At 36.1% G+C, this 13,395-nt stretch overlaps 1 protein-coding gene across 7 annotated transcripts in view; it reads left to right on the forward strand.

The window, feature by feature from the left end:
* STX17 (syntaxin 17) overlaps positions 1 to 13,395 on the forward strand; it is a 100,364-nt gene that overhangs the window by 14,899 nt on the left and 72,070 nt on the right. For all 7 annotated transcript variants that reach the window (XM_074196737.1, XM_074196744.1, XM_074196738.1 and 4 more), the window contains one exon: positions 4,337 to 4,402. In XM_074196737.1, the coding sequence (XP_074052838.1) occupies positions 4,337 to 4,402 (66 nt within the window). The remainder of the gene's footprint in view (positions 1 to 4,336; positions 4,403 to 13,395) is intronic.

The raw sequence follows: 13,395 nt of genomic DNA on the forward strand, positions 1-13,395 counted from the left end.
AAATCAGTTCCTTTCTTGATAAAGGATGTTTGATCATGAATGACAAACTCTGAGACCAGAAGTCATAAACTTTAAAGCAGGTGTTTTCTAGTAGTGAAGGAAGAGGACCTCAACTGCTTCAGAGAAAGGAACAAAGAGAGAGGTTCATTTTAGTGAATGGGATTGGGAAGGCTACTAGGTCAAAGGCACAGGACTAGGTGAAAAAAACCTCAGATGTTTTGAAAAGCAACCTGAACAAGGAGGCTAGCCTTTCTCCCCCTTACGTTTAATGTTATTTTCCTTCTTTATGTCTTTCCTTGTTATAGACCCTTAATTCCTCATTCTCACTATTTCTTTTGTGCTACATTTTCCAATCTTTTGTATGAAGTTTGCTTGCTTTATCATTCTTTTCTAGTATTTGTGAAATTACAAAAAGTCCTCCAAATAATTATAGGATATGCACTTGCCTGTAATCATTTCAAAGCAAGCACCTAGTTTCAGTGCTGGCATATAGTAATTGACTTGAATTTACTTCATGTTATTGATCCTTTGATCTGTTTGCTGGGATAATGTCTGGTCTTCATCTAAAACAGTACCTTATATGTAATAGATCTTCAGATAACTTTAATTATTTAATGGATTATAACTTTCTATATGTACAGAATTAAGCAGCACATTTTAAAAAATCTTATTTATTTAAGGCAATGGGGTTAAGTGACTTACCCAAGATCACAAAGCTAGGCCACTATTAAGTGTCTCAGGCCGGATTTGAACTCGGGTCCTTCTGACTCCTGGGCCAGTGCTTTATCCACTGCCCCCTAAGCAGTACATTTTAAAAGGTAATGTTTTGTGTGTGGGTGTGGGTGTGTGTATAGGTATGTATTCATTCATACACAAAGAAGTTTAACCAAAGTATAGTTCACTGTGGGCAAAGGGAAATCATTGAGAATTCTGGAAGTCAGTGATTTACTTTCAAAAACATATTCTTGGAAAAAAGCTAAGTGTTGAAAGATACAATACTTATTATACTGAACATTAGCCACCTGATTTTACTCTTAAATAAAAAAGAAATACAGAGCAAATTGGTAGAAAGCTTTAATTAAAGTACCATATTGCTGCAGAAAACAATGAAAGCAATGTACTGTGAACACCTGGACCTCTAGGTCATAGGATCATCCTCATTAGCTTATATTACATATCATAATATATATTAAAATTAACCAGGCAAGAATTTATTAGATAAATTTTTTTCAGCAGTCAATTTTGTGTTTCAGAAAGTAAAAGAAAGACTAAAGGGGATCTGTTACTTTGAACCTAATTTTAACCAATAGTAAAGAAAGAATAAGTTGGTGAAATGGAAACAGTTGGAGCCTTAGAGCCTTGACTATACCATATTTTACTGAGTAATAGCCAAGAATGAGAATTAGTGAAGAGTTATACTTTAGATTTTAGAAAAGTCTATTTCAGACAGTTCACAGAAAAGATAGGTATAAAATCATAGCTTGAGATGTCAGAAAGAAAGATGATTAAGGAAAATGGTAGGTTTTCAAATGAAATTCTGACACCACAATAAAAATCATCATCTCAGTAAGAAAAGGAGATTTTCTTAAATGACCCATGAAGTTGCATTGAGAGGTCTATGATAAGCTTTGATTTTTAAAAAGAATATGTTCAAAAGGTGGAAGCAGGCAGATATAGTCAACAGCAAATTTTAAAAAACAAATAAACTAGTATAGTCTATAAGAATAAGATCAAGGGGGCTAAAGTCCAGAACGAGCTGAGGTTTGACCCAAAAAAGAATGAAAGCAACAACTTTGAGGTAGATGGCTATGTTATAATGCTATGATTGGATAGATGAATTGCTGACAGATAAAACAGATTAGACACTTTATATACATATATATATGCATATACTATATGGCATATATGACATACTATATAGATAATTTCTGTATATGTTTGTGAATATGCATATGTCTGTGTGTGTATGTATAACATATATAATATATATTTTATAATTAACATCTAATCTTTTACCTGTATATATGCATATGCATACACACAGGAGAAGAGGGAGAGCTACAGAAAAGGAGTACAGAGATTGATTGTTGGAAGGGAAGGACAATTTGTTTCACTATAAGAAAGAGGTTCCTTGTAATCAGAACTCTCCAAAAAAGAGAGTATAAAACATGGAGAAAGGGTTGAAAGAACAACCCCATTTGTTATAATTTTTTCTCTTTCTCAGTAAGTTGGGGAAGTAAGGGTTCAAGGGCTGTTCTCAAAAAAAGAGAACCTTTGAAACATTTAAAAATGCACAGCAGCAAACACAATAAAATTCTGAAGAAAGTACAAAGGGATTTTTAAAAAAATTTTTTTTAAATTTATTTTTATAATTTAAAAAAATTGACTTCCAAATTTCTCCTTCTGATTGACTGAGGAGGCAAGCAATATATCACTTCTTATACTTATGAAATAATATAAATCATATTTCCTTGTTTTCCTTGTTAAAAAACAAAAGGAAAGAAAGGAAAAAAAATCCTACATCAGTGTGCACAGAGTTTATCAGTTCTTTCTCTGTGGGTGATAACATTTTTCATAGTTCTTTGGAATTGTCTTGGATTATTGTGTTGATAGAAGAAGAAAGGGGACAGGTTTTTTTTTTTAGAGTGAGAGAAAATTGTAGATTTTATTCACAAATCCAGCAGGATGAAAGGGGACACTTTTGAAATGGATTTATACTTTAAAAAAAAATACAAGCAGTATGAAATAGAGATGGACAATTTTCTATTTCAATCCTTTTTTATATTTCTGGCTGCATATGTAAAATGTACTTTTTAAAGCTTACATTTAGAATAATTAATAAATAAAGTACATAAACTCTACAAAAATGTATTTGTTAGAGGTGTTGTTGGGTATTGATATTGACACCAAGATGCATTTAATAGTAAATGTAAAAAGGTTGATGATTAACATTGTCTAGATTAGTTTTGGCAGCATAAAACTCTGTATTGAACAAGTTCTCCATGATTTCCTGATTTTGTCCATTTTAGGAGCAAGAACCAACATTGTTTCTTGGATCTTCTTGATCTATTTTTCTGTTTTGTTCAATTACTAATATTGCAATGATATTGTTTATCATTTTCATTCATTGTGGATTAAATAGGTTTTTGTGATCTTGTCTGGGAAACTAAAGCCCCATTCAGAAATTTTTTTCTTGGGGAAAAATTACTCTCAGTTTCAAACTAGAACTGTTAGAACACAAAACCTTCAAAAGCTGTAGCTTTCTGTGCCTGGGTTTTTAACAGTGAGGACAGGTAAATGATTCCTACAACTCAGTAATAGTGTTGTGGTTTCTCTTCATTGTGTAAAAATTTATGTCTTAGGTATCTGTCACAGAAAGGCTGTTGAAAAATTATTCACTGTGGAATAATACCTTGACTGACATCATGACAGTTATGCTATAAACATTAAGTACAGTACAGAGCTGGGCCCTCAAAGAACTGATAGCCTATTGGGGAAATGCAAACAACTGTGTACAAGCAAGCTAAAAAACAGGATAAAGTGAATAAAATCAATAGAGTAGAAGCATGAGAATCAAGTGGGAATGAGAAAAATCTTCATTCAGGAAAACTGCATTTTATTATTTTGTTTTGTAACTTTACTTGTACCTCTGAGCACCTTAGTTTTCTCATCTGCAAAATGAAGGTGTTGGATTAGATGACTGTAAAGATCTCTTTTAACTCTGAATTTGTGATGTTGTCATCTCCAGGTTAGCTACTCTGCCCTATTACCCTTCTTCAAAGCTCATACAGATCTCAAACGAGAAAGGAATTGTGGCCCTCCATTTTCTACCCCAAGAGAAATGTTTACTGTCTCAGGAGCACTACTAATCATTGTAATAAGGTCTAAAGCCATACCCTAATTATTAAGTGTCTGTGGCTGGATTTGAACTCAGGTCCTCCTAACTCCAGGGCCCGTGCTCTATTCACTGTGCCACCTAGCTGCTTATCTTTTGTTTTTGTACTTAAAGATTTTATTTATTTTGAGTTTTGCAGTTTTTCCCCAATCTTATTTCCCTCCCCCCACCCCCCACAGAAAGCAATTTGCCAGTCTTTACATTGTTTCCATGGTATACATTCATCCAAATTGAATGTGATGAGAGAGAAATCATATCCTTAAGGAAGAAACATAAAGTATAAGAGATAGCAAGATCAGACGATAAGATATTAGCTGCTTATCTTAAAGGAGGAAATTATTACTGAAAATTTTAGAACCTGAAAGAATTTGAGTCAGGTTCCTTAGTTCTTTACAGATAAAAAAAATTACATTATTTTTGTTTTTTTTTTTCTTTATGTAGTATCAGCGATGCAGACTCTGGGACAGGTTACATGAAGAGCATATCCATGCTGGACGAACAGTTCAGGTAAGAGGATATTAAGTTGTATGTGTTGAATCTACAAAAAAAAATTAATTCATTTTTGGTGGTTATAATAATCACCTAAATATTCCATCAGTTTGTTGTGGTTAAAGATAATAAAATGTTTTCTCTGTCATAAAGTATGAAAATAAGACTAATCCATCTAAATTGTACTGCTAATATCGCAATCTAAGAAGTAGTTTATTTTGAACTACTACATAGGCAGATATAAAGGATCACTTTAGATTGCCTTCACTTTTTGTCACATTATTTATATGCATATAAAAATTATTAATGAAGCTAGTCCTTTGGTCAAAGTTCTTTCTTTACACAGCCTGTGATTTAGAAAATGGGTAATTGCATTATGTCAATTATTAGCCAAACAAACATCTATCTATCTTTGTCAAGGTCCTGCCTTTGTACTATTCGGAAGAGGCCTCTGATAATGGCTTAAAATTTTGAGTGTATGACAAACTTTTGTTTCTCAACAAAAGCCTGTTTAATTCACCAGTTGATCCTTACAAAAGTCTCAGTATAATTTTTATAGTTTTGGTTTTATGAGATAGGAGAATATGGGGGGGGGAACAAGGTTAATTAATTTCAGAATGAGGAAAACAGCTCATAAGGAAGGACACATGTACCAGAGCTCTCCCCAACAGGAGAGACTCGAGGTAGTGAGGGGAGATCTTAGTACTTATACCCCTGGCTACACAGAAAGTTGTAGCCCTGAAGAGAGTTGTACCCCCAACAATGGGGGTAATAGCACAGTGAGACAAGATTGGTTCATAGTAGGACTTCATGACCAGAACTTGGATATAGCAGGTGTTTGTCCAAGCTCAGAGACCACCTGATGCTGGTGCCAGAGGGTGAGTTAATCCAGAGTACAGAGGATTGTTGTTTTGCCAAGCTCAGGTCACAGCCTCCTTGCTTGACCTAAGCTCTGGATAACAGGGTGTCTCTTATTACATTGACAATGTAGATGCAGCTGGATCCCAAATTAAAAAAGCAAGAATCATACAATGCTTTGAAAACCCTACCAGATCCTGGTCCTATAACAAAGTCCCTATCCAGGGAGAAAAGGTAGTAGAATGAGTAAGTGGAAAAAGTTAAAGAACTATTCTGATATCTTGTATGTTCAACATAACAAACTCAAAAGAGGAAAATAACTAAAAAAAGCCTAAAGAACAAATAAGCCACAGCTTGGCCACATGATCATTTGGAATTCTAAAACAAATGGAAAATAACATTTTTCAAAAGAGTTTAAAATATTATAATTGAAATCAAGACACTAGCAAGAAGTGAGAACTTTGAAAGACGTGAAAAGAAAATTATAGCTAAGCATGAGGGAAGCAAAAGCTTTCCCTAAGTAACAGTTCTATAGACCAGAAGGAAATTAAGGCTTTCCTTAAACATGAAATATTAAAAAAAATATTGAAAAGATAGAGGAAAATATGCTGTCCCATATCAATAAATTGACCTAGAAAACAGATCAAGACAAATAAAAATCATTGATCAAAGCAGAGCCAAGATGGCTGAGTGATAGGAAACAATGCTGTGAACTCTTCTCCACGGACTCCTCCAAACAGATATAAATAATATACTAGATTGAATCCTAATGGAGAAATCCTGAGACAGTCATGATGAATCTTTTGTTCAACCCATTTGGTATAGGGAGGCAAGGAGAGAGGCCTGCAGACACTGGAAATAGGCCCAGTCAGGAGCACTCCCATGCCCAAGGATCACAGATCCTTGGGAGGTGCCACAGTGAGTACAGGTAGAGATCTGCAGTTTTTGTCTCTCACTTCCTAATTCTAGATCACAGATCCAGTATATATACTGAAAAAGGGAACCTGGGTAGAGTAGGGGGGAAAATCTGAGTAGTTTTGGAGAAAGGAAGAAGTTCAGAATCAATCCGCAGTGTTGTGGGTCAGACCACAGACTCAAAGCACTGTCTTCTAGTATCTAGTCCAGCCTGCAGAGGAATAAACAAGGCAGGAATCCCAGATCAAAGGGGAGCATATAATCTGCCCTGTGAACTTTCCAACTGGCTAATAAGGTGACCCAAATCCAGGTCAGGATCTTTTATGGCCCAGGAAACTTAGAGGTCCCTGAGATCCTAGAATAAATAACACAACACTCCACATCCCGAAAAAGCAGCAATAGGCTTTGGCTAGACCTTCCTTCCAGAAATACTAAAGAACTCAGATCTACATTAGATGAGCAAATTTAAAAAAAAAGAATCACATCATAAAGAGCATATAAAGAGCTATGGCAAGGTACCTCAAGACACAAATGCAAAAGAAGAGAATGGCTCCAAAAATTCTGTATGCCATGCTTTGGAGAAATACAAAGATCAGACAAAAATTCCACTAGAATTCCTAGAGAAAATGAAGCAAGAATTTTTAAAAAATTAAAAAAAACTTTTTAAAAATGAAATGAGAGTACTTGATGGGGAAAAAATGGAAGAGAAGTGAAAGTTATGGAAGAAGGAATTAGAAGGGGGATTAAATTTGACATAAGAGTTGCAAAACCTTGTTCCTTACCCCCAGGGTGGTCCCTTGTGTAAAATCAGATTTCTGGGTCATCACCGCCCCAGAATCCATAGTGGGGATGTCACAATGATGTGCCATAGTGAAGAGCTGACCTCCCTATCCCTACCCCCACCTTCAAGAACTTGTTCAATTTCCCTTAGACTATGACCAAGCAATATTTAGCATTGCAGACAAATGACCTCTTTGGCCACCTCACTTATCCAGCTCTGTTCTGTAAATTGACTATCTGTGGAAGTGTGGCCAATTAGATTTGCAAGTATTCAGTATTTTATTTTATTTTATTTTTTATTTTTATTTCTATTTTTTATATTTAATATTTATTTATTCTCATTTTGTACAAATAATGTTTTTTATACATTAATAAAATATTCTTGTTTAAGAGTAAACAAAATACCCCCAAAAAATATAGACTAGCTTGAGCAATAAAGGGGAGAGAAAAATTAAAATTAAAAAAAATAGTAATAATTATAGGTATGGCCAGGTGGCGCAATGGTCAGAGCACCAGCCCTGGAGCCATGAGCACCCGAGCCCACATCTGGCCCCGTACACCCAACAATCACCCAGCCGTGTGACATGCAAGCCACCCCAACCCCACTGCCCTGCAAAAACCAAAAAAAAGAAGAAAAAAAAGACCCAAAATAAAATAAAATAGTAATAATAGTACGGGTGGCTGGGTGGCGGACAGAGCACTGGCCCTTGAGCCAGGGGCACCCGGGTCCAAATCCGGCCTCAGATACCCAACGATTATCCTGCTATGCGGCCCCAGGCAGGCTACCCAGCCCCATTTGCCTTGCACCCCCCCAAAATAATAATAATAAAAAATGTGCTTGAGTCTTTGTTCCAATACCAACAGTTCTGTCGTGGGTGCATCACATTCTTTATGATAAGTCCATCACAAAAGTTACTTCCGTATTTTTCCACCATTGCCATTGCTGATTGCAACTCCCTCCTTTCGTATTTCTCCACTACCATGTACTATATTTTCTTTCTCCTTTCACTCTGACTCTGCTGTAGGGCAGCTGAGTGGCGCAGCAGACAGATACCTGGTCCTGGGGCCAAGAGGCCCTGAGCCCCTATACCACCCCTTAGGCCCAGCATCCACCTGGCCCTGTGGTCCCGAACAGGCCATCCAATCCCAGCCCCTTGCAAGAAGTAAAAAGGAAAATGTGTTATATCTGACCACTCTCCCCACCATAGTCCATCCTCTCCTCCATCACTCACATTCCCCCCTCTTCCCTCTATCCCCCCCTCTCCTTCTTACTCCAGATGTCTATACCCCATTGAGTATATATGCTGTTTCTTCTCCTAGCCACCTCTGATGATAGTGAAGATTCCCTCATTCCACCTTGCCTTCCCCCCTTCCATATCATTGCAATAGCTCATTGTAATAAAGAAAAATCTTATTATATGAAATATCTTGGCCTATTCCCCCTCTCCTTTTTCTTTCTTCAATTACATTTCCCTTTTTTTTCTATTGACTCCATTTTTACACCATATTTTATCTTCAAATTCAGCTTTCTCCTTTGCTTCAACTATAAAAGCTCCCTCTACCTGCTCTATTAACTGAGAAGGTTCATATGAGTATTATCAGTGTCATTTTTCTATGCAGGAATACATGCAGTTCATCATCATTAAGTCCCTCATATTTTCCCCTTCTCCTCCAATCTCTATGCTTCACCTGAGTCCTGTATTTGAAGATCAAACCTTCTCTTCAGCTCTGGCCATTCTAACAGGAACATTTGAAATTCCCCTGGTTAATTGAAAGTCCATCTTTTTCCCTGGAAGAGGACATTCAGTTTTGCTGGGTGGTTGATTCTCGGTTGCCATCTGGAATATTATATTCCAAGCCCTATGAGCTTTTAATGTAATTGCTTCTGAGTCCTGTGTGATCCTGACTGTAGCTCCATGATATTTGAATTGTGTCCTTCTGGCTGCTTGTAATATTTTCTCTTTGACTTGGGAATTCTGGAATTTGGCTATAATATTCCTAGGGGTTGTTATTTTTGGTTATCTTTCTTGGGGAGATCAGTGGATTTTCTCCATTTCTATTTTGCCCTCTGCTTCTAAGATATCAGGGCAATTTTCCTGTAGTAATTCTTTGAAAATGATGTCAAGGCTCTTTTCTTGATAATGACTTTCAGGTATTCCAATAATTTTAAAATTATCTTTCCGAAATCTATTTTCCATAGCAGTGAGATGTTTCACAGTTTCTTCTAATTTTTCATTTTTTTTTTGGTTTTGAAGTATTGAGTCCTGATTTCTCTTAAATTCATCAATCTCCCTGAATTCTATTCTTTGTCTGAAGGATTTGTTTTCCTCAGAGAGTTTTCTTATCTCTTTTTTCCATCTGGCCAATTTTGCTTTTTAAAGCATTCTTCTCCTCAATAACTTTTTTGAACTGTTTTATCCATTTGACTTAAGCTGGTTTTTAGCATGCTATTTTCTTCAGCATTTTTTTGGATTTCCTTGACTTAAGCTGCTGACTTCATTTTGATGTTTTTCCTGCATCTCTCTCATTTCTTTTCCCAGTTTTTCTTCTAACTCCCTCATTGATTTTCAAAGTCTTTTTTGAGCTCTGTCATAGCCTGAGCCCAATTTCTGTTTTTCTTGGAGTCTTTAGATGCAGGAGCTTGTGCTTCTTCATCTTCAGACTGAGTGTTTTGATCCTTCTTGGGCTCATATGCAAAATATTTCTCAATGGTGTTCCTCTTTTTTTCTCTGCTTGCTCATTTTCCCAGCCTAAGCCTGTTTTGGGGGTACTTCCTGAGTTTTTTGGATACTTCCACAAGGATCTCAGTGTGTGAGGCTCTGTCCTCCTTCCTGGTCTGTGAATGACCATATGTGCCCCTCTCTGCCACGGGGCTGAGGTGGGGGGGGGCTGCTGTTCTATTGGGGGGGGCCTAGACTGTGATCAGGATCTGAATGTGGTCAGAGCCCCAGAGTCCTGTTCCAGGGACAGAGGACAGAGCTCAGCAGCCTCTCTCTTCACTTCCCTCCCTAGGTTCAGTGGGCTCATGCCCTGGGGGCTCCTGCTTACCCTGCTCTGCCTACTTCTGGTTCTTGGATTTGGGCTGCTCGCTTTGTGCCCTGAGGGCTGGGCTTCATGTGCTCCCTCTGGTAGAGGGCCCCGCTATTCCCCCAATTTGTGCTTGTTGCTCCCTGGGGAGCAGGTCAGGAAATTCCCCTGCTGCTGTGAGCCGCGGCTCCCAGCGCCCTGGTGCTGCCTCCGGGAGGCTGAAGTTCTTTTGCTCTGGTGGGCCGCCCCTCCCACCCTGGGGAGCAGAGCCTTTCTGCTCTTTCCAGGTTACCTTGAGTAGGAGTACTGCCTCACTGGGTCCCTCTGTGGGTTCTGTCTCTCGAACATTTAGTTAGAGGCCTTAGTTTCAAAGATTTATGAGAGAGCACCTAAGACACAATCCGTTCTTGTCGCCATCTTGTTTCCGCCCCCCCCCAAGTATTCAGTATTTTAACCAATAAATCTGAGTCATTGTGCAAAAAAAAGTTACAAAACCTTTTCCAAATAGAAGCCAGTGACACTATAAAGTAATAGGAAATACTAAAAACAAAGTTAACAGACTGGGGGGAAAATGTAAGCTATCACATAGCAAAAACAACTGACATGGAAAACAGATCAAGGAGAAGCAAAAAAAAATTCCAGAAACATCCCAGCCAACATCCAGAGTTTCTAGGTCAAAAAAAGGGGGGGGGGGGAACACAACCAGAAAGAAAGAATTTACATATTAAGGGGCCAAAATCGGGATCATGCACAATTTAACAACCGCTATTATAAAGGAGTTAAAGAACTTGAAATACTTTATTCTGCAAGTCTAAGGATATGGACTTGCAGCCAACAGTAACTTACTCAGCAAAATTGACAGGAGAGAAATTGAACACTTCATGAAATAAAGGATTTCCAAGTACTACTGATGAAAAGTTAGAGCTGTAGAGAAACTTTGAAGTTCAAACACAAAAGTGAAAAGAAACATAAAAAGATAAACACAAATAAACAATGACAAAGGACTAGACAAATATTTAACTACTTACATACAAATATGAGAAAATGATGCTTATATCTTCCCTGAACCCTATCATTATTAAATCTTATGGAGTGTAAACAGAGCCTGAGAGTGGTTCTGCTGTGTCTTAATTATCTTAAAAAAGAACAGAAAGAATGGAAGAAAAAGATGTTGTGGGGAGATGGGCAAGAAGTAAACGGAACATTGGGGAAATTATACATGTAAGTACAAATCTGTACAAATTAGGAAGGGACAAGAAGAGTCCTAGCTGATACTTGATATACTCTAATTTTCACTGGTCAAAAAGAGTAAGAATACACATAGGTGAGTTCAGAAATGATTTCAGTAGGGACATGTTAGTTTTTTATTCAAATCTTCATTGACAAACTAATTTGAATAAAAAACTTGTCATCTTAAGAGTATCATTGAGACTTTGTGAATGAGACTTATAACTGGTATTTCATATAGCATATAGTACTTGTTAAAGTGAGTCCGCGTTTCTCTAACAAACTTCCTGAAAAATAGGTTGGATTGATATTATTACCCTTATTTTACAAATGAAAAAACTAAGGCCCAGAAAAATGAAATTACTTTCTTAATACCATATAACTATTAGAAACAGAGTAGGGACTTGAACTTTGATTTCCTGATTTCTAGCCAAACACATCCCATTGTATCATTCTGTTCCTTAAGATAAGGTTTTCAACAAACTCTCAAGATTTGGGAAAGTAGTTATCATATCCAACTACTTACTCAAAGTAGAAATCATCTCTTTAACTGTTTCTTTAACATTTCTGGTGACCAGAAGATCATTCCTTTTCAAAACAGTCAATACATTAACTCTCTAGTCAAAACTTTTTCAGTTTACATTACTAATTATAAAATAAATAGTTCATATTTAGAACTTGTTAAATGAATATTGGATAAGTGATAGCATCAAACTTCCTTTCCTTTGATATCTGTGCCTTATTTTTGTGATTGAACTAATGAATCTTATTTGTTTTGCTGATATTAATGCATTAGAATAAGTATCATGATACTAGTATACAGTCTAGATCTTTATTTTAATTAAATATTTTTGACTCTGGAACTCTCATTAATAAATACCTGATATCTAGAATGGGTTTGCTCTAAACTGTTTAAACATTTACTAACAGATTTGTGTTCTGTTTGTCTGCAAAAAAGAAATCAGATTAATTATTGTGCTACCAAACGTTATCTGCAGCACATTTTGCTCTCAGAATTACGTGTTTTAAAAGTACATTAGGAATCCATAAGTCAATATTAACCCAAGGCAGCCACTGCAGGTTTTATACAAATATATGCACAGCCATTCTACATTTAATCCCTAGGCACATAATTAGCTATTTTCTAGAAATTTAAATTAACATAGAATAATTACTTTTTGATGATTATAGAAGTATAATCAAGTATAGCTATGTGTAAATTCTTATCTTTTATTCTTTATAAGTTAAATGAAATATAGGAAAACATAAACACTGTTGAAATTATTCTATTTGTCATTTATAAGAAAGCCTTTGTTGGTGGCTAAAAAGAATTTATTCAAATCTGTTTTTAATATAGAAGCCTTCCCTGGTCCTGCTTAATACTAATGCCATCACCTGAGATTATCTCCACTTTATCGTGTGTGTGTGTGTGTGTGTGTGTGTGTGTGTGTGTATAAATATATATATACATACATATATATATGTATTATACATCTTGTTTGTATACATTTGTTTTCATGTTGTCTTTTTCTATTATATTATAAGATCCTTGAGAGCAGAAACTGTTTGGGTGACTGTTTTCATCTTTGGATCCCCAGTGCTAAATATATTACCTAGTGCATAGAAGGCATTTTAATAAATGCCTTTTGCCTAAAAATTTATTAAGAGACTGGGAACCTCTTAAACTTTAGTTAAGGTTGACTTGAAGACATATTGCTTTGTGTAGAATTTCCAGATTATAGCTTTTAACAAACTTTTCTTCTCAGCCAACTAGAATAAGATAATCGTAAGAGATTATACAACTTAGACTCATTTTTTTAAATTCTTGGGTACCTTCATCCATTTAACCATTGAATACCTTCCCTTTGACTGGCTTTATCTTCATATAAGGACATATAAAAAACTATTAAAAATCTTGTTATAAAGAAGATATAATTTAGATTCTTCTCCTGGATCATCTATAGATTAAGACTTATTTTCTCTGGAGAGAACTTTATCCTGCAGCTCCAGAAACTGTGTTTCTTTTTCTTTATTTTCTTTTTAACTTAAAAGCAATTTCAAGTAACAAGTATATTTAAAAATTAATTTGCCCTAGGTCAGAGCCAGGATGGCAGAGTAAAGGCAGGAAATCCCAGCAGTTCTCCTCAGAATCTTTAAAATGCCTTTAAATAATGACTACAACCAAATTTTAGTGTGGTGGAACC

Source organism: Macrotis lagotis, chromosome 8, assembly GCF_037893015.1.
Source record: "Macrotis lagotis isolate mMagLag1 chromosome 8, bilby.v1.9.chrom.fasta, whole genome shotgun sequence".
NCBI classification, from domain to species: Eukaryota; Metazoa; Chordata; class Mammalia; order Peramelemorphia; family Peramelidae; genus Macrotis; species Macrotis lagotis.